This window comes from Anthonomus grandis, chromosome 15, assembly GCF_022605725.1.
Source record: "Anthonomus grandis grandis chromosome 15, icAntGran1.3, whole genome shotgun sequence".
Lineage (NCBI taxonomy): Eukaryota > Metazoa > Arthropoda > Insecta > Coleoptera > Curculionidae > Anthonomus > Anthonomus grandis.
Genome location: NC_065560.1, coordinates 2623553 through 2646112, shown reverse-complemented (window position 1 = coordinate 2646112; position 22560 = coordinate 2623553). Strand labels below are relative to the sequence as shown.

The 22560-nt window shown below is 32.7% G+C and overlaps 1 protein-coding gene across 8 annotated transcripts in view; it reads left to right on the top strand.

Moving 5' to 3' along the window:
* Positions 1-22560, top strand: part of LOC126745229 (protein lap4-like) — a 133858-nt gene that overhangs the window by 101752 nt on the left and 9546 nt on the right. For 3 of the 8 annotated variants that reach the window (XM_050452978.1, XM_050452977.1, XM_050452980.1), the window contains exons 22-29: positions 2263-2361; positions 2586-2720; positions 11333-12283; positions 12503-12605; positions 12664-12814; positions 15599-15773; positions 17825-17929; positions 20931-21215. In XM_050452978.1, the coding sequence (XP_050308935.1) occupies positions 2263-2361; positions 2586-2720; positions 11333-12283; positions 12503-12605; positions 12664-12814; positions 15599-15773; positions 17825-17929; positions 20931-21215 (2004 nt within the window). Of the gene's footprint in view, positions 1-2262; positions 2362-2585; positions 2721-11332; positions 12284-12502; positions 12606-12663; positions 12815-15598; positions 15774-17824; positions 17930-18051; positions 21305-22560 lie in introns of those variants that run through there. The other 5 variants (XR_007663467.1, XM_050452981.1, XM_050452982.1 and 2 more) reach the window with 5 other exon arrangements.

The following is a 22560-nucleotide window of genomic DNA, read 5'->3' as shown; positions in this document are numbered from 1 at the left end:
TTTGTATGACTGATCTAGAGTCCGACAGAATTAATATATTAAAGGGAGTATTGGCAATGTTTACATATTCTAAAGCCTTTTACATAGCGAATGCTTCTGTCGTGAAAATGGAAGCATTTTCTTCACATCTAAAACCGATTTGAATCTTTAATTTAGGGATAGTAAATGCAGTCTTAGAAACTTGTTGAGAGTGTCCATTAATATATTTTTATTTGCCATAACACAATCTATAAAGTTGGGTATTAAAATACGTGGTTCAAAATGATTGATTCCATATGGTAATCTATAAAACCAATATCTATTATTTTCCTCTATGAGCTGATGGATATGCTTAGTATTTACGTAGGCTTCCGCTAACGGTGGGCTATTTTTGGTAATCCAATATTTTATTGTTAGATTGGATATTCCAAGCCAATGGATCTTTTCAATAAGCAAATTATTGCAAAACTGTAAATTTTTAATTAAACATTTTTCTTCGTGCATATAGAGGTGGCTCATAAGTTGCTACTAGCAAGGCCTGTATTGGTGTAGACCGCAATGCTCCTGTAACCATTCTCAAGGCTTTATACTGGATACTGTCGGCTTTATTTAATCTCTAAAAATTCGCAATTAAAAGACTAGAACTACAAATAAATTTTAAAGAAACACCAACGCTCGCTGATTAAAAACAATCAAAAACATAAGTATTAAAATTGAGTAGAAGGTGATGATATGCATATAACAGTTACATTATTATCAATATTTAACGATAAAACAAACAGCTACAGCTAAATCCTAAATATCTGTTCAAAAGATATCGTATAAATATAAGGTAATAGTATAATTAATATCAAATTAGTTGCCTTATTCACCTACAAAGAATAAAAACATTCTTCCAAATATAAAAAATATTTTTTTAACCAGATATTTTTATTTCTAAAGTGAAATCAATGAATTATACACAGTAAATTTTTGGTTAATAGGATGGTTAGAAGAAAAGTCAATTACACAATCAGTTGCTGTAGGTTTTCTATAAATCTCGAATTTAAGTTAATTAGTACTTTGCCTTTTAATCAGTAAATCAAGATAGGGTAATAATTCTTCCCTTTCTTTTTCATAAGTAAAATTAATAAGGGTTGTGAAAAGAGTTTTCATATTTCTTACAAAAAATATTATTCACAAGTTTGTACCAACCCTTGATGAATTCCTTAAAAGAAAGGCTTTCCAAGATCTTTTTCTCAAAAACTCGAACCTATAGCCACTTCTGAGCATAAACCTCTATCCGAAAACAATATCTGTTAAAGAGCAAAATTAATCAACTTCTAAAATAAGAATTTAAAAAGATCAATTCACGGATATGGATATACAAGCTTCAGGATGAATGCTAGGAAAGAGGTTAGAAATATCAAATGAAACGAGGAAAGAATTAGCAAGTATTGTATCTACTAGATAAATTATGGGTTAATTTTTCTGAAGATTGATTTGTTTTCACCGATGGCAAAATTACCTGACTCTATGTCTTCTAACGTATAAGTCGTTTCGTCTATAATAATTACCTTGCTATTCCTTATAATGGCCTCTTAATTGTTTTGACGTGCTTTTTTCTTGTGTATTCTGGGATGATAAAAGTAGCCATTAGCTTCGATAGAAAATGGCCGTATTTTTTCGTCATTTGACTTTCCCAGTCTGTAAAAACTACAAAAATTATCGAATGGGCACTTTTATCCTAGATGGTAATTAAAAAGCTCCTGACAAGCATCGTTGCTACGTCAAGTTTAGGATCTCTTTCTTTAAGTCCGTGTGTCAAAAATCCACATTTTTTCGTTTCTCGCTCCTATCCATTAAGTTTTAATTGCTTAATTTCGTCTATTATTTAATATGTTAATTATATTGTATTTATTGGAACTGATTAAATCGGTTTAAGGTATTTGGCTTCAGTGGGAGATGAGGAACCAATGTATTTGTTTATGTTTATTTGATTTACAGTTTTGGGCGCCAAAAGCTCCATCGGTTTGTTTATAAAGATTGAATTACAAAAATTACTTAATTGTGGCAAATTTCGAAGCAGGTGAGTTTATACGGTTTTACAGAAAACTGTTCAAATGTTAAGGGTCAATTTTTAAAAAGCCGTTTTACGTGATAAATAGACATATCAAGAATTTGGGTTCTTTAAATTAATCTCATATTATTTATAATGTATATATTTTAAATTATTTATGTGTAATAGAAAATATAAAAACGTATAAGTTGAGACATGGTTAATGAATAAAAAATATGTTGCAGCTTGAAAAAGATGACGTCGAAAAGAGGCTTCAACCCCTTCACCAGTCAGATGATGATCTTACGCTGGTGGAGGCCAAGCCACCCACCCCTGCAGAAAAGGTATGTCTTTTTTAAATATTTTACTGGGGGGTCACCTGTACACTTAATATTGGTAAAATTGAGCATATTTGGTATTGAAATCATTAAAATAGTCTGATAAAGGGTCTTTAATTAATTGTTTTATATCTTAACGTAGTTATCTTAGGTTTTTTAGACTCAAATCACCAAAACAAAAATGTTGTATTTTCAATCGATAGATATAGATTTTATTATACTTCTTTTAGGTATTGGATGTAGTGCATGCAGTCGAGACGTTAGCGAAAGGACCGCAAGAAAATAACGCCCAACCCCCGAAGTCTCCAGAACTGAAAACTACCACGATAGTCATGAGCAAACATACGTTGGCACCTCAGACGACTGTAAGTTTTTATTGCATTAGAGTATTTTTTACTTAATTATTACTCCCAATAACTGAATGATTTCAACAGATTTGTGTTCTTCTTTTGCCATTTTATTTTAGCTTTATGTGTTCTTGTTTGACTTCTTTTCGCATCGCTTTCGTGTCCCGTGTGTTGTCCTTGATCTTTTGACTGAAAAATTGATTAGTTTATAGTCTCTATATTTCGTTTAGTTTGGACTTTTACTAGCCGCTTTATTTTTTAATTTTTGCATGACTATATTTGACAATACTCATATTGCGATTGAGTTACGACTGAAGTATCGACACTTTAAGGAAAATATCAATTTTCAGCTGGATTTCAGTAGGAAAAAGTGATAAATCTGCCTGGTTTATTAAGAAGGCTATTTTTTTGCCTTTATATTAAAAAAATATGTAAAACCTAGGTTAACATTTAAAACCCTCATGGACCATGTAAATACTGTTGCATTTTTTCTTTGATTTGCTGCTATGTAAAGTGCGATCCAGTAAAAAAAAAATTGATGAAGGTATTGCAAGGCATATCCCAAATTCAAGGCTCATCATTGGAAACTGTATGAGTTACAAGGTGTATTAAATTTATAAAGTTACATAATTTGATCCTAAATAAATGCTTAATACCTTACTTCAATACTTAATAGTAACTGGATATAAAGCATTTTAATTAAATAAAATATACAAGTAAATTCAATGATAACTAAACATGAAAAAAGACGCTATTAAAGAAACACGTGTACTGGATCGTACATCAATGTTAGGAATGACCAAAAACATATGATTTAACATAGTTTTTTTTTTAGTTCAAGCGCATGTGCATGGGCAATGTTTAATTGAATAAAACCGATCGTAATTCAAAATTTTATTGTTTCAGATAAAACAAACAAACTGTAAAAAATAGTCGCCCTATACCTAAATCGTTAAGGTACCAAAGCAACTTTCGGTGTAATAATTAAGAGATTTATTAAATATGTATGTTGTAATAATATGGTGCTACTATTTAATTCGATATACGGAGTAAGTATGATGAAATGCACGCCAAGATGAAATGAAATATTTAATATTTTTAGCAATAACAATTAGTCACTCTTGGGTTAATATATGTAAATCAGTTCTTTATTGATGTGTAAATATTTTATTTATTTTGTATGAAAATATTATGAACGATTTTATACTTGCGGTCTCTAGTTTTTAAATAAGGCCCAACAACAAACTTAGCGGGAAACATAAATGCCAGCAAAAGACACAACGATTAAGTTCCGATTTATTATTAAACATTATATTATATACAAGATATTATATGAAACAAAAAATTAACAAACAAAGAAGAAACGATATAATTAGCGAAAGTCCGGTACAAACTCCTTTTCGTTAGTTTCTCACTTTTATTAATTATCACTTTGGTATTAACCAATTTGCAAAAGGACAAAAATAAATTTAAATAGCAAATTATAATACTACCAATTGGTATGTTTGAACTTTTAATTGTACAATTGGAAACATGTAGAGATCGATATAAATTAAAAACGCTGTATTTTATAAATGCAGTCAATAAAGAAAAAAAAATATTTACACGAGAATTAAATTTACTCAATGAATAATTCCAATCAATAGTTCCATTCAGTAATTTTAAAATAAAACATAGGGGAAACTGGCCTAAAATGACATACCCTAAACAAAAGCTTCCACAAAACTTGGAATATTTATTGATGACCGTTCATTTCAAGTTCAGTGAGTTCGTTAGTTTATGCCAGTTCCCATGGAAGGCATAAAGCTTTAATTTTTTTCACTTTAAAATATTGATGCCAAATTTAAAAAAAAATGTGCAGTATGTCATTTTAGGCTTATACTTGGGCAAAATGACATACACGTTTTTATAGAAAATGTTGCAAATAAAAATGGTAGAAATATTGAAAAAACCTTTATTATGAAATACAAAAATATAATGCTTTGGTCACTTACGAAAAAAGAAATGCCTATTCAGTTACAAAGTTCGCAAGTAAAAAACTTAGTGCCACGGGGGACCCCTGCGCATTCTGCGTGACTCCACTTTTTACATTTTTGACACCGCAGCCAAAGCTCGCCTGATTTCGACTGGGAATAAAGGCTGTTGCAATAGATACACGCAGCATCTTCATCATCCTCTTCAACCTCAGCAAATGGATCTTGATTTTTTTCTTCACTATCGGTCCACAATTTGACTTTAACCTGGTTACGTTTTGCACGTCGCTCCAAAACTAAACGTTTCTCTTCTTCTTTCGCCTTGAGTTCTTCCATGTTAGGTGTAGATGGTAGCACAACCGTTCCCTGTCTTTTCCGATTTGTTCGTTTAAAAGATGCTGATACCTTGGGTATTGGAATGATGCTTTCCATGGAAACCCGGCTACTGTCTAGTATATTATCTTCTTCTTCACTTGGAGTTATATGGGATGGTCCAGGTCTGTCCCTGTCGGCTTGTGATGGTGGAGGGGATATGTTTGGATGAGGTCCTTGGTGGTCTCGTGTTTGTAATTCGGGATCATTTTGTTCAGTTAATGACGCAGCCAACATCCAGTCGGGAAAAACATTGGCGTTAAACGGATTAACCGGAAACCATTTTCCATAGTTGCACTGCGTTCATAGGCTTCAGAAAATAGCTTTCCTACTTGAAAAGGAGATACAGTGCGACCTGGATTATTCTTGAGCCACTTTGTAATCGCTTGATTGTAATAGGCAGATAGAGGACCAAAAAATGACACATCCAGGGGTTGTAGTCGGTGTGTGCAGTGCGGAGGAAAGCAAATCATTAGGACACCATTTTCTTTAGCCAACGTAATAACTTCCAATTGTTTGTGGCTAACCTGACCATCAAGCAGTAAGAGGGTTTTGTTATTTTGAGATGAATGTGTAAACTTTATAAAATGTTACAAAACAGGTCACCTGTCATCCAGCCCGATTCTTGACACAAGCCCAATGTCCCAGCTGGTGCGTCATCAATTAACTCTGGCTTCCATTTTTTCGAGAAAAAATCAGAGCCGGTGGCCCAAAATTACCTATTGGATTCATAGCACAAACTACAGAAGTGTGTGCCCCCCGTTCTGCACTTGTAATGGCACCGACCTGCTTTCTTCCCTTTGTGGCCATAATTTTTTGCGGACGTTGAACCGTAGACAGCGCAGACTCGTCAACATTGTAGATACGGTCAAAGGTTATGTTATGTTCCGCTACTGTATGTTCCAATAAATTGAAAAATTTTTCAACTTGCGGCTTATTGAAACCCTGCGCACGAGCCGCTGAAGTGGCTTCCGGTGTTCTGAGTGAAATGTCAGGATTGCGCCTCCTAAAGCCCACAAGCTGTTACATCTGTGGGGTAACTTCTTCCTTTCAGCTAATTCAAATGCCAATTGCCTGACCTCTGTTGTGTTCAGGCCAAACATGCATGTTTCCAATTTCTTAATATGTTGCACTATCTCGCGTTCAAGTTCTGCAGAAAATGTAGGTCCATAACGACCCAAGCCTTTTTGAGAACCTTTTATTCTTTTATTTTTATCCTGTGCCTTTCGTCTAAGGGTTGCTTGTCGTACACCATATCTTTTAGACGTCGCCAACCAGCCCAGAGCACCGTTTTGGACTGCTTTAATAGCTTCGCTCATGCTTGCCTCACCCCAATTTTGACGCGTCGATTTACGCGTATACTTTCCAACCATATTACCTGAAATCATAAAAACATAGGTATAGGTTTCAGCCTAATGCCTATGTCGTTTTACATCAACACTATGTATGTCATTTTACCCAAAGAATAAGTGTGTTAGAAATGACCCAAATACTTGTTAAAAACACAAAAAAAAACGGGGTTAAATCACATTAAAATAAAGAAAAAAGTCTATTTTTTTATCTGGACTAACCGTACTTAAGCTTATTGTACCTCATCAAGTGATATCGAGAAATTAGGAAACCACAAAACAATGTTTTCAGGTTCGGAAAAAGTTTTTTTCGGTATTTCTTAAAAACACGTGTATTCTGCCCCGCGGAGTAGACTCGACTGAGGTCACAGCTGCAAACCAATTACATTTTATCATTTACGATAGCGTTGCCACGTCTCAAATTAGAGAAGTGGCCGATATGCCATTTTACTCTAGTATGTCATTTTAGGCCAATTTCCCCTAAATCAATCTTTAATTGAGCGTGTCCATTGACAACATAGAGAATTCTCAAGTCAATATGTTCATTCATTTTAGAAAATGTAAATTTAAAGAAACAATTTAAAAAACAATTACTACATAAAAAATCACCACTAAATCTAGATATATTAAACCTAAACTTCTACATGGACTTTGTATACATTTTTCAATATCGTCGCCTTGCATACAAAGGGGCGTAACTCATAATTTGAATTTTTTTGGATTTCGCCCGGAGGTTGACAAATTTGGTGTTTTCTAGCTGCTCTCAAAAGGGCGTAACTCAATATAATTTATTGCCTGGGTTATGCACGCAAACTGTTTAGGCGTATCTTAGATACGAACGATGAAGAACATTAGGCAAATTCGTCTTCGATTTTTTGAGCCCTTTCATGGTCAAAGTGAAGGGGACTCAGTCCATAGTGCCATTTCTCGTTCAGGAAACATATTTGTTCCATCTCAGTTGATTCCGATTTTTAGACTAGCTAAGGCTAAAAATCCCTATAATGTAATTCCAATGAATTACTCCGATTTCATAGATTTTAAAGGCTTGTCGAAAGATTTAAGAGTTTTAAGCATACGCCAAGATGATGACAGAAACCGAATCAACTGGACAGAAATCTTTGAAATTAAAGTTGAAAAGGAAAGTCCAGATAATATTTTTTTTAAAGTGTCTCACTGTGATGAACATTATAGAAGCCTCATATTGAAGAGAACAAACATAGATCATTTTTCCCTTGGAGAACTTAACAATGAACGACCAAAGATAGCATGTCTAAAATATCAGGACCTAATTTCTTTGTGCAGTGGAGAAACTCCTGTAATTCGATCCCAGGAGCATGTGTCATTTTACAGATCCCTTCCACATGAATAAGTCCCTATTTTTATCGTTTTATGTTATAAACAGTTTAGTTTTTTTGTTAGAGTTTTTTACTTTTGGTTTATTATGATATATTTTTTAATTTAAACAATTAACAAAAATGTTTACTTATTCTTATAAAGCTGATAGTGTTAAGGGCGTTAAGGAACCTACGTTTATTTTTTTGCGATAAGAATTTTTTTTAAGGCCAGGCCAGGATTTCCACTTTTTATTCCTTTGAAGTACTAGGTTAATTTGAAACTTAATAATAAATGTTTAATTTTTCGAATAAAACTTTGATTACCATGGGTTGTTGTTATTTTGCAAAGGGCGTAACTTTTTTAAAACAATTCGATTACAGCACACAAAAAGGCGTATCTCAATCTTTTTTTGATTTTTGGAAAAACTGGAAAACTTATCTAAAATTTCATAATAGCAAATTGTTCTAATCGTAGATGCCCACATGAGCACAAAATTTAAACCGCAAATTCCAAACCGTTTTCTCACAGCGATAGTTTCTCTTGAGCCAACATCTTAAAATGCTTTTCCTGTAAAATATAAATATTTCAGATACGCCCCTATGTGTGCAAGGTGACGATATGTGATACAAATGAAAATTTGCTATCCAAAATCGCCGTTACTCTTTTTAACACAGTTAAACCAACGCTATAATTAAATAAAATAATTAAATTGAACTACAAGTGTTTCTGCAATAGCGGATATTATATTTCCATAAATTGTTACAATATAATTGAGGAAATAACGTCTTAAGATGAACGAGAAAGTAATAATTTAAAAAGTTGTGGGTATAACGTCTTAAGAACATACAGTAATTGCAGAGTAATCTTTGCTTAATAAAAAGCTTCTTACTGGATTTGACTACCTATGCTTGTTTAGCATTATTAGTCTTAATAAATTGTTTTTTTATTGCATTGAAAAGATGAAAATTAACAATTAATTCTTAAAAAATAACTAATTTATTCCAGGCAGTTGAATTAATTTTTCTGGTTTTTTCCAATGCAACCCAATAAAAAAAAAAAAATTCTTCCAGGGCATTGAGACTAATATCAACTGTCTGGAAACATTTAATTTATTTTGCTTTTTTTTCCAGGATTTAAAACAGATTAAGCAAATCTGAAAGCATTAACTGTAGACACTTAATCTACTCTTAAACTTGTATTGATTCTTCACCAAGATGTCCTTTAATAAGTCACAACCTCCCATAATAATTGTAAAAACTTTCCTGGCAATTTGTGTTTTTCGCTAAATTTTAAAATAACGTTAAAAGGACATTGAAGATTTAATCTTGTTATTTATAATTAATATAAACACTTTTATTTATTATGCTAATACGTGTTAAATAAATGTACTAAATTATTTATTATGAACAAAATAGGTTTTACCAAAGAATTATTCTTAGCTGTAATATTTTCGGTGTCTCTTTTATAGGTATCAAAAAATGTTACACTGACATTAATACTGCGAAATTATGTCGTGTAATTAATATATAGACTTTATGTATAGAATGTCCTGCGATTTGGTAAACAAGAGGACAATAATGGACTACCGATATTATTTGCAGTAAAATACTGAATAACTCAAAAACTTAATTTATTCATTTTTAACTAAAAAAAACTTAATTTATTCTCAATTTCTTTATTTTTAAATTTTTCAAAAAAAAATCCTGAAATGAGTCTTCAATAATTTTATTCAAAGAATTAGTGTTCCAATTTTCAAGTATCTAGCTCTCTTCGTTTTTGAGATATAGACAGTCGGTTCCTTGGAAATAATTTTTCTTTAATTTCATCATTAGACCCCATTTTTTTATTTTTAAATTTTTCTGAAAAAAAACCTGAAATACGTCTTCAATAATTTTATTCAAAGAATTAGTGTTCCAATTTTCAAGTATCTAGCTCTCTTAGTTTTTGTGATATACACAGTCGGTTCCTTGGAAATAATTTTTCTTGAATTTCATCATTAAAACTTAATTTCTTCATTTTTAAATTTTTCAAAAAAAAATCCTGAAATGAGTCTTCAATAATTTTATTCAAAGAATTAGTGTTCCAATTTTCAAGTATCTAGCTCTCTTGGTTTTTGAGATATAGACAGTTGGTTCCTTGAAAATAATTTTTTAAACTGTTTACCTCTTGTCTAGCAAATCGTCCATATACTTTATATATTAAAAAGTGTACAGGCTGTATCTCATGTAGTTATCTCATATTACCGTGGCAGCTTGTATATGTTAATTAATATTTATTTTTGTATGTCTACCATTGTCGCGTCGCTTAATATTTTTGCATTTATCATTTTCTAACTTGAAACAAATAAATAACTTATTTCATTTATTACATTCTTCTTACATATCTATATTTACTAAAACTCTGTATAATCTTTAAAAAAATATATATTTAATATCAGTGTTAATGTAAATTATTAATATTAAATGTGTAATTGTAATTACAAATTGATATATGTGGAGAAAAATCGGTTTATATAAATATATATATAGCAAAATAACTATAAAGCGATAGGCTTCGATAAAAATATCCATAATTTTGTAATGTGGTGCCTTTGAAAGCTATAAAAATTTCAGTTTTTGTAAATTTATGTTTACCCATTTGAAAATGGGATATACTATACTCTTTTTACCCTTAAAAAACTCTAATCTGGCATTGTCTCATCTTATCTAATAAGCCTTTTAATAGAACACTTCCACGGGCTATTAAATTGTGAAATATGATGCTTTTTGGATCTGTTCTGCATTAAAATAATATTTCATTTTGTCATGGGAGATATCGTGGGGCAAAACAAACAAAAAGAATGTAAACTTAAGCCAAATGTTAGTTAAAGAATTTATATTGTACCTATATAACATATTGTCATAAATTTAAATTTTATATGCAATTTCTCGTTTTCATGTGCTTTTAATTTCTAAATGTACTTGCAAAAGAGACTGTGTATAATTTTTCCCCTGATCAATAATAATTGTTTCACATCTATCACGGATTACCAACAAATAAAACTCTTGCATTTTCAAACCAAACTAAGCAATATTACTTTTTCTACAATTCAGTGTTAGATGTCCCGGTTGTGTTTTAGTTTAGTTTCATAATGGTGGACATTCAACTGTTCTCACAACATTTGAATGTCAGTCCGGTAGTTTAATTTTTTATACACCATGAAGCAAGGTAACCAAAAAAAAATGTCTTGTTAAAAACTAACCAAGATTCCATGTGATTTTTAATAGCAAATATATTTTTGGTATAAGTCGGCTTTTGTTTTTGTCCCATTTATTTGTTTTGAGGTGCTTGGTTAATTAATAGTACAGCCATGATGTCAAGAAACAATGAAGAGAAAAGTGATGAGGTGCATTGAATTAAGTTTTTCTTTAGGGGTTAAAGGGAGAGTATTTTTATAGAAAATTTTATAGGAAAACTCAGATTTAGTGCTTTCTCCTCAGTACCATCAACATGACTGTACTAAAAGGTGGCTTTTTGTCGTTGTATCCGTCAGCAATCGTTCAAACTTGGTGAGGGCACTTTTCAATCAAGCAAGTAACTATTGCCAAATTATTTCCCTCAGGAATACGCCGCAACTCTTCCGAAACCTTCGAAAGCCAACTCTGATGTAATCGGTGGAACCTTGCCAGCTAAAACGCGATCCATATCAACCGAATCCCTTGATGAATTGTTACAGGAGAGTCCTAAAGTGAGAGTAAACAGATCTCAAAGTGTCGACGTACTTTCTAGTATGCCTCCCGAGGATCAGGACAGTTTGGTTGCCTCGTTTGATATCAGCGATGTTCCTTCGCCGGTGGTGTTACCGCCACCACCCGATTTTGATCCTATTGAACCAAATAAAACTCAAACTTCAGTTACTACTACAAATTTAACTTATTCTCTAGCGAACGCTGCTAATAGCAACCACTATCCTTGGCACTTAGTGCAACAACCGCCCACGATCAATGTCTACAACCATTTTCCTGCTCCTAATCTTTTTGCAGCACAATATGGGTTGCCACAAGTAAACACTTTCAGCCCCCAAGACTCTCCAGGCAACTTCAACAATCCCGCTCCTACTTTATACACTGAGATGCTAATGTCTCCTCCAGTTAAACAGCACTTTTCAACCTTCGAAAACGACTTACCGGTGTCTCCTCCCCCTCCCGAGGTGACACCACTATTACTTGACGATGATATACTCAAAGTACCTCGTCCTCCACCCATTGACTCAAACAAAATTTCTCCTGTTGAAGATCAACCTCCACCTCTTCCAAAAACACCTCCACCTCCTCTATCACCAATTTCCCCGAGGCGCAGGCGTATAATAATAAAACCGACAACTAAACCTCCTCCTGTACCGGTCAAACCGACCAAACTGAGGACGTTTCACAGTGAAGAAACGTTGCTCAATTGCGATCCTGACTTTTTTCAATTTTCGAGTGTCGAGGAGATTACACGCCCCATATCGATCGCTATTGATAATGATTTTGGACTTGGCACTAAGGATACGCTGTATAAGAAATTTAGTAAGGTAATATTACGTGTTGTGTGTGGTGTAGTAGGTTAAAAAAAAAATAAGGGCAGCACTTAGATATCTAATGATCCAAAGTGGCTCTCAATGGAAGAAGATTTAACTTAAATTAATCTTTAAGGAAAAGCCCCTTTAACGTTTTCAAAAGATTCTAATGGATAATTTGATGTTTTATTGTTCGAAACTTTGTTGATTTTTTACGCGTTTTTTAATTTGTAGCCGCCCCAGAGCCCCACTCACCAAACGGTTAAACAATCAGTCAGCGACAGAAAGAAGTTCTTTGAAGCAGCAATGGAAGAGAGCCAGAGACCTGCTAAAAAAGGTTAGGGCTACGAATTCTTCAATTTTTCAATGCTCTCTATTGTCTTATTTAATTTTAGAAAAAGTGTTTAGCTATTTAAGTCCCGACGAAATCGAGAAGTTAAAGGCCGAGGAAGATCGAAAAATCTCGAGTTTGTCCACAGCAGAAATTAGCTCATTGCAGGCTTTAAGTCATTCGGATAACGAATCACTAGAATCTCAACCCACAAGGTAAACAACTTTTTAGTTATGCTTGGTCGAGAGTCTCGAGTATAGGTTACACGTATTTCGCCCCCTAGAAGGATCATCAGACTTAAAGAAAAATCATTAAATACTAAAATCCATTTAAATTAACGCATATAATAAAAAGAAGTATCTGAGCAACAGCTTCTAAAATGACATTCTTAAAAAACAGCCACTTTAAGACATTTAGCACCTTTCTCAATTTCATAATGCCAGTCAGACGAAAGTAGTCCATCTTTATTACTGGAACCTTATTTCATGCAAGATAAATTAAGGAACATTATAAGACTCGAAACTCGGTAAATTTCAAGCTTTAGTAACTTCATCTTTTTACTCTATTGTAAGTAGTAAGTATAATAATTTGTATTGTTTGATGACAGCAAATTTAAGACACTCTATGGTAAATTGATTATACTTAAATCAGTACAGTTAAATTCCTGTAATACTTAGTTACTTCTGTTTTTGAAGGTGGTAGACAATGGTACAGTGAAAATATCTTGTCGAACTTGCATTGTCTTATTTATTTAATGTAACACGACGTTTCGGTTGGTAAGTATCTCGGTAAGATAACGGTTGGAGATACTTACCAACCGAAACGTCGTGTTACATTAAATAAATAAGACAATGCAAGTTCGACAAGATATTTTCACTTAGTTACTTGGTATTCTAATGCTTGGTTACTTTACTCCAAGAATCCCTTTTTATATGGCCTAATAAAAATACGCAAAGAATTTATCCCCATTCGCTTGTGGTATCCTTTATTGACTCGCCACTCTATAACCTATTTTCCTTGCTCTATAGCATTTTGTAGAGAAACCCTTTAAATTGAAAATCCCCATTCCATTAAAAATTCAATCGATTTTGCTGATTCCCTTAAAAACCTCACTTTACAGAATAATTCTTAAAATTGGGGTATCTGGCCTAAATTTTCTAAATTTCTCGAAAACTAACCATTTCTAGGGTAAATTATAGAGAGATATCTTTTAAGAAAATTCAATTGCCTCTAAAATTTTATAAAATATACGTTGCCACATTGTCCTACAATAGAGAAACGAGGAATTATATTGATGTTATGTGGGATACTAGGGATACCTCGTGTAATATCCTTCTAATTTTTCTCTAAAAGCATCCAGAATTTTCTGGGAAAAAATTCCAAGAACACTTCGGATAAAGGAAAACCAATTTCCTTCAAAAGCCACATTTTCATTTATTAAAGAAACGAGCAGTTGCATCAAAATTACGCAAAAAACTGCCTTGGCTTGAATTTACTAAATATCTCCAAAACTATCCATTTCCAGAGGAAAATTGTAGAGGGATTTTTTTTAATAAAATCGAATTTCCTCTAATAAAAAATATACCTAGCCACATTTTCATGCAAAAGAGAAACGAGGAATTATATTGATGTTATGTAGGAAACTGGGGATATCTACAATTTTATATGTTTTATTTGTTTAATATTTTGTTATAAAAATTATACAGTCCACACACGGTACGTGTGAAACGAAATATAATAAAAAGGACGTACCTACCCACCATGGCCTAAAATAGTTTTTGGAAAAGTATCAGTGCATTTTATGTCGTCGCAATAGAACTATAAAGTTCAATGTACAAATGTTAAAGTATCGAATCCGTCTAAGACAAATTACTGATTTTGTAAAAATACTTCAGCATAACTTGTTAGTAATAGTTAGTAAATCAGCAATCTAACCGTAATATTTCTAGTAATTCTGGAGCCTTTTAAAAGCATTCAAAAGTGGAAACTATGCAATAATTTCTCGCATCTTATTACATTGACATACCTAATTATATTGATGTTATTATATACCTTTTTAATTTTTTCGAAAAGTATCCATTTTCTCGGAAAACTCTAAAAGAAATCCAATTTCCTTTAATAAAATATAAAGTACTGGTTGCCAAATTTTCGTCTGTTAAAGAAACGAGCAGTTGTATAAAAAGAACTAGAGGTATCTGGCCTAAATTTGCCAAATTTCTTCACAACTATCCATGTTCTGGGACATATTTTTCCCTTGATTTTAAAAACTTTTTTTCTAGTATCTCTCCAAAAGAATTTGTTTCCCTTCTTTAAAAGATGCTACTAATGGCTCTTCTTTCTTTAGCGTTAGAACAGAATTGTTTCAAATTCAATAGTTAAATTTAGAGACAAAACACACGCTTATCAATATTTCTTAGTGAGGTCTTTACCAGCAATTTAGATCAAGAAATGGCTTTTTTACCTCTCTTATAACTTATAAAAGCCACGTGAACGAAATTTTTATAATATGGAGAGGGAATGACGAATAATTGTCTGATAAATATATTAGCACTTTACGGAGTTTTCACTGGAAAGAGAGAATATTAATAAGTTGCCTTTTATTAACCTATTATTGATACGTAACGATGAAAAACATGAATTTGAAATCTATAAACAGCAGATTCTGAGATTTTTTTTTCATATTGATTTTAAAAGAAAAAAACATTGTTTCAACGATATTTTATTTAATTCGTAGGTCTATGCTCTTAATTGTATATTTAATATGCAGCAATTAACGTGGGCCAATTGGCGGAGTGTGTTAAAACATTTGCCAATGGAACGTTGCTTTGCCGGGTTTATTATTTTTATTTAAATCTGATGATGCCTCGAGGGGCATGTATAACTCAATCTAAATAGCTTTAGATTGAGATAAACTTCGAGACTTTTTTTTACAAAACTTGTGGTGGTTTTTCTGTAACTGAATTTCTGACTCTACTTTGAATTTTTCCGTGGGATTTTAGCCGTCCGTCAAGCACTATAGGTATAGTGAGGACCGCGAAGGCGGAACGAAGGTTACGCGATAAGATGCGCGAGGAGGGCCTCCTCACTGACGAAGACGAATCCGGTCTGTCGCCAGCCGAAGCGAGGGCCCTCAGGGCCGAAAAAAAAGCGGCATGGAGAGCGGCCAGATTAAAAGTGAGTAAAATTCCGAGTTGTGAGTAGCATTTTTGTTAAAAACTCTCCTGGATCAAATCAAATCAAATTAAAATATGCTTTATTGTCATAAGAGATAATCTTGTCGACAAAGCTGTATGGGAACAATGGCATTACCATACATAGGTACAAACAACAAAAAAAAAACACAAGTATAAAATAGCAACTAAAATAATGCTCAAAAAAGAAAATCTCTTACAGCAAAACTTAAGTACTACATACACATTTCTGACAGGGCACAGACAAATATTCGTCAGAAAATATATAATGTCATATGTTAAAATCCATCTAAAAAGAAGTCATTTGCTTCATAGTAGCCTCTTGCAACCAACAATTTTTTAACCCTTTTCCTAAAGACTCTATTACTTTGCACTTCCTTAATATCCGCTGGAAGATGATTAAACATTTTTTTACCATCAAATATAAATGACCTTTTTATTAATGAGTTTGAGGCCCTTCTGCAACATTGAGATCTCTGTAATTTTTGTGAATTAGGCACACCGTTTCCAGTATAAATAAAGAAGGCAACGCAAGGATTTTGTGAGTAATAAAAAGTTCTCTACATGAATCTCTTATACCTACTTTGTAAATATATCTGATAGCCCTCTTTTGCAAGATAAAAACACTCATAAATAATTGATCGGTACTCGCACCCCAAAAGCACAAACCATACCTCAGATGTGACTCAATCAGTGCAAAATAGGCATTCCTGGCCATACCAAACTCTACTTCTCTTGTTATGATTTTAAGAGCATAACAATTAGACGCCAACTTATTGCACAATAATCTGATATATGACTTTTAAACTTCAATTTGTTGTCAAGACTTATACCCAAGAACTTAAAAAGATTGTGATTAAATTACTGATTATGCATGCGTCGATTCTTTTCCATTCGAAATTGCATAGAAATTTATCCGTTACAAACCAATTGCGACCACGAAACCCCTCATTTCTCAATTGTTGGTTTGCTTTTATCACATGGATCTCATAAACGTGGATGTGTGTTTTTTTTTAATAAAACGATATCGTCATTTTATTTTGCCCAAAAAGCACCATTATTCTGGTCCACGCACTAATTGACCAATGAGATCCGAATTGTCGACTTCGTTCTATTTTCCTTTGATGTTTCCTTAGTATATTCAAAGGTAACAGTTTATAAAAACACTGAAATGACTCAACCTTTTTCAATCAAAAACTAAAGAAAAAACTCAGAACTTCACAAATACCGAATGTAAACATAAAACTGTTTGTCAAGGTGGCATCATCATTTTAGGAATAAGAATGTTGATTGTTGCTTTAAAGGTGTTATTTTTGCGCTTAAAATAACATATATCTATTTCTATGTTTTACTTTTAATCCAACATCAATACGTTGAATTAACATAAATTCAATATGTGTTGATTTATAGCTGAAAATGTGCTCTTTTGAAAATGCGTGTAAACTTGACAATACAGAATCGATGAATATGTTTATAAACAAAACACCCCCCTTGGCCCTGTGCACACGTTGAACTCGAACAAAGTTGTTGTTTACTAATTATTCTAGCCTTTCAATATTCTACAATACAATAGAGAGGAATATAAAATTCCATCCAAAATTTCAACTAATTATAAAACCATCGAATCGATTTTACTAACGCGTCCCGATTTTCACTATACGCAAATTGTTTTAAATCACGGTCTTGCAGTGCAAAATTTAAGGCAAATTCTTTGTTCGATATTTTGATCTATTGATTTTAAGTTATTTAACAAATTTAAAAACCGCAAACGAAATAAATGACAGATGGCGCTTAAACATCGGGTGTGTATAAGGGACAGTTGGGTACTTTTTTGCCAGAAAAGAACTAATCTCAAAATTTGTAGAGTACAGACGTGTTAGTGGATGGTACTTGTCTTCTTCCTTGATCCTTTTGTGTACTTGTTTCTTCCTGGTTGCCTTAAAGAGACCAATGAGTAGAAACACGTTCTCGACAAGTACCACCCTTTAACATTCCCTACTTAAGTTTAACATTGACAGATTTGTCTTATTGCAGTCATTAGAACAAGACGCCATCCAAGCCCAGATGGTTATCAAATCGATGACCGATATGGTCGCAGCCGGAGAAATTCCGATTCCTACAACCGACGGCAGCGCTGAGGTACGTACGGCACAAAAAACGAACTAAATCAGAAAAAGTTAGCCCCCATCTAACTAACTTATAGTATTGACGTGCATTTATTTGAAGTTAACCCCCATGCTTTTATGATGACTCGTTTTCAGGTTGCCAAAGATATTTAGATATTGACGTAACACGGCATGTCGTTACTAACTTTCATTTTGTTTGTTTTTTTTTTTAATATTAAATGTTTTAACAACAGGTTACGGCTACCACATGTGTTTGATCGTTACATTGTTGATGTTTGTTTTTCTTTTTTTCTTCTTGCGACAGGGCTTTTTTCTCAGTACAACTATTGCCGGAAGGAAGTGGTGGGAAAGAACTTGACACTAAATTCATTTTTAATATTTATTAATGTACCGTTTTACATTGGCTCATTTATAAAGCAAGGAATATTAACGCTTGATTGAAGAATTGGGTTGGGTTGAGTTTTTAGTTCCAATTTTTTCAGTTTCAATTTTTAAATGCAAGCAAATACCGCTTTTAACCTACTTCTAAATACTTTTAAATCCGTTGACAAGAAATAATTAATTCATTAACTTCTTATAATAATTCGCGGGATAGTGAATTAATATTCAGTTTATCATGAATTTAGTAGAAAATAGGGTACATTTTTCACAAATTCAAATAAGAATCACTCCTGTTATTTGCTATAAAATTTGTTTTACATGTAAAAAGTGTCTAAATATACATTTTAATCATACAGTCTTAATCTTTTGAAATGTATAGCAAATAAAATTGGAACCTTCTATTATAAGACGACTCTCTGCGTTTTAAGGTAAAAATGAAAGCACTTAAAGGGACACTAGGTTGGACACGTTTCTTTTTTGAATACATCACAAGGAACGGCAAATGATTTAATTAATTCCTGTCAATATTAATGCCACTGATCATGATTATGACTACACCCACCATCGATTTTTTATCGTTTTATGTGAACAATCCTACGGGGTGAAACACCGACGAGACTATTGAACAGTTTTGGCGAATTCTTGCTGTTAGGGCCAGTTACTCTAGTATTGACGATTTATTTATACACATTACTTGTTATCCACAATAATTTCTATAATCTATTGTGTCTAGATAGATCGTATTATGTTGACCAGTAACTTGGAATTGAAGGAAATATGTCGTATCTTAATAGAAATGTAATTCCTATGAATGGCATCCTTTCAACGAGTTCTGACACTCGCCAAATTGGTTTTCTTCCTTCTTGCTTCCTCTACATTCCCCTCTCATAATTCCTCTTGGCCTTAAATATTCACATCCTCAATTTCATTAGTATCCTTAATATTTTCTTCAGTTCCACCAATCGAGCCAAAACTATCTATTACAGTTTAGTCCCAACTTAATTCCTAAAAATGGTTCTTCGTCAGATTCCAAATCAGTGTCTTTATTATCGTCAATTTTAGGGTAAATATTAATGCAAGTCATCATCTATCTATCTATTTATAGCAAATTAATCTATCTAAATTGTACAGATTGTCTTATAAATAATGGTAAATAATTTAACAGGAGATTCTTAAATGTTTGTATGTATTAATAAATATTTGATTTAATCCAATTTGGGAGGGCAAGGTACAAACTCAATTATTAATGTCTCCAGAATCACAACTAGAAGCTGCATAAATTGCCATGAAGAGTAAGTGAAATTAAATGAATTAAAAAAAAAGCAGAGCACAACCAAGAGAGATAATAGTCCTTTATATATGTTATGTGCCGAATAGTCCTTAAATATGAAGAGTCAGGGAGAAAAAGGATGATAGTCCATGAAACATGATTTTGAAGAAATACAAATTTTAGTTTAGAATCTTATTATTTTTGTATGAAGAATACTGCTTTGAAATATATTATTAAGCAAATTATTTATAATATTTAGTTACATGTTTTGTTTTAATAGCTTTTTCGTCAAATACATTAATACTTTTTTTGAATTTTGGCCATAAATTTAGCATTTATTCTGCACCTTTATTAAAATTTGGACAATAGGTTTTGTACAATAGATGTCGAACATTAACTGGCAAATATTCATAATTTTGATTTTAAATTTGAATACTTTAAAAACTTTAAATATAGATATCTCGAAAAGGGTAAATCGAATCGAAATAAGTCTAGAAATTCACGGAATTAAAAAAAAAATCAAAATATTGTTAGTGCAATTACAATGTTATGACATAATTTCGAAAAAGAATAATTTGAAGATTTGCCGTATAAAAAATAATTGCTAAATTTATGGCCAAAATTCAAAAAAATTGCATTAAGTTTATCACCCTATATCCCGATTGTCTTTGACTTTTGGACTAGGCAAAATTAAATTAATTTCTTTTTTTTTTTAAAGGAATGTGCTGTCAAATTATTTACCATTATTTATGTTCACTTATAACTATAAGACCGAATCGCTTGAAAATTTGCAGTTATTAGTTCTTATCCTCGGAAAATTAGAGGCACGGTTTCATTCGCAAACTTGCTATCAATTTTGCAATGACAATTGAAAAATAAAAATAAACAAATACTACTAGATGGCGTCGTAACCATCATGTTACTTTCACATTATTGACAAATCCGTGGGTTTAAAAATAGACTCTATATGTCATTGCATTTAAAAAAAAAGAGAAAAATTGATGCTGATTTTTGCATGTACAAGTGTAAAAGTTATACAGAGAGGGCTAAAACACAGAAAATCGTCTTATAGCACTATAAATTTTATCTCTATAGCTACCTCAGAAATGCTAAGAGACACGAAAGAGCTTCATATGTATTCCTTAAATTTTCTCAATAAATCCCACCATCTTGCGTTTAACCACAATAGCACATTACCTAATAATAATAATTTGTAAGATTCTAGTAACTCTAAGATGTTTAGACCGCGATTACGGTCTCTGAGTACTTCTAGTCACCTCAATTTGTAACCCAAACGCGTTAAAACTTTAACTCAAACCATTTTACGGCATGTTCGATCGTAACTAACCCATTCTGGACGCAGTTACCGGGCGTCCAAGTCGACCTTAAAACTAACAGCATGCAGTCGCCCCCACTACTACTGCCGATGCCCGACGACGACGAAGAGACCGCAACCCTACGTCCGTCCTCTGCCGATTTTCCGCGACTGACCCTACGTGAAAAACCAGTTGCGGCACGTACGGTGCGAGAGAGCGAGAAGGTACTCGGCAAGACAGAGAAAACGAAACAGGAAGAGTACGTGGACGAGTTAACGGGCGAGCGGAAAGTACGCACGCTCGTCGTCGTGGAGACCCTGATAGAGCGAGAGGTACAACAACAATAGCGCAGGGTCGTCAAGTGCGGTTGCATGACTTTGCTCTCTCTCTCACACACTCTCTTTCTTCTTAGCGTTGACTGGTTAGTGCGGGGCATTTATATATGGGGGTAGCTATTATAGTAGTTGATATGGTATTTTAATTGTACTTGTAGTATTGGCAGCTTCCTAAGCAGATTTTTTTGTGCATACACACACAATACACTTATTTTTTAGTTTTGTTGCATTATAACTTGTTTTGGCACTGTAAGTAAGTTTGCTATGCATAATTATGTATATATAGCTAAGCACAATTAAGCTAAGGCACTGCAAAGATATGCTCGAGAAAATACTACAATTAGGTGTAAAATGAAAAGATTTGTAACACAAAAAAGCACCATTACAAGTCAAAAACAAACAGTATTATTTTTATTATATTTTTTTAAATATTTGGTCGGTCACTTTAATATGCGTTTAGTGCCTACAGGTTTTGATCACTTCTCGGTTTTAATTACATCAAATGGAATTGACGCTATGCGCATTTCTGCTATATAATCAATGACAGTCACATATCCAAGGGAATGATTAAATTGACAAAATATTAAATATCTCAGAATCTGTTTCATGTAGATCAATAAAACTTGTATCAGAATACTCAGAAAACAGTTCTCTACAAATGTTGTTTTTGACTCAGAATAATAGTTTCTAAAGTACATACCAATAGTTTCTAAATCACGAATGATTTTATTAATCAATGACAGTCACATACACGAGGGAATGCCTTGAGATTGAAGGAAATGCATCAACAAAAATCAATTATCTCAGCATTTGTTTCATGTGAATCAATAAAGCTGGCATCAGAATACTCAGAAAACAGTTTTCTACAAATGTTGTTACTGACTCAGAACGTTACAACCAATAATGTCTGAATAATAAATGATTTTATTCATCAATAGCAGTCACATACTAAGGAAATGCCTTGACATAAAATTAAATATCTCAAAATCTATTTGTTGCAGATCAATGAGACAAATATCAGATTATTCCGAAAATAATTCTCTACAAATTTTTTAACTAAATCAGAACTGTACCATCAATAGTCTCTGAGCCAGCTACAAAATTGATAATTATTTATTGGCAGTCAGAGATTGAAGGAAATGCATCAACAAAAATCAATTATCTCAGCATTTGTTTCATGTGAATCAATAAAGGTGGCATCAGAATACTCAGAAAACAGTTCTCTACAAACGTTGTTACTGACTCAGAATGTTACAACCGATAATTTCTGAATAAGAAATGATTTTATTAATCAGTAGCAGTCACATATCCAAGGAAGTGCCTTGACATAAAATTAAATATC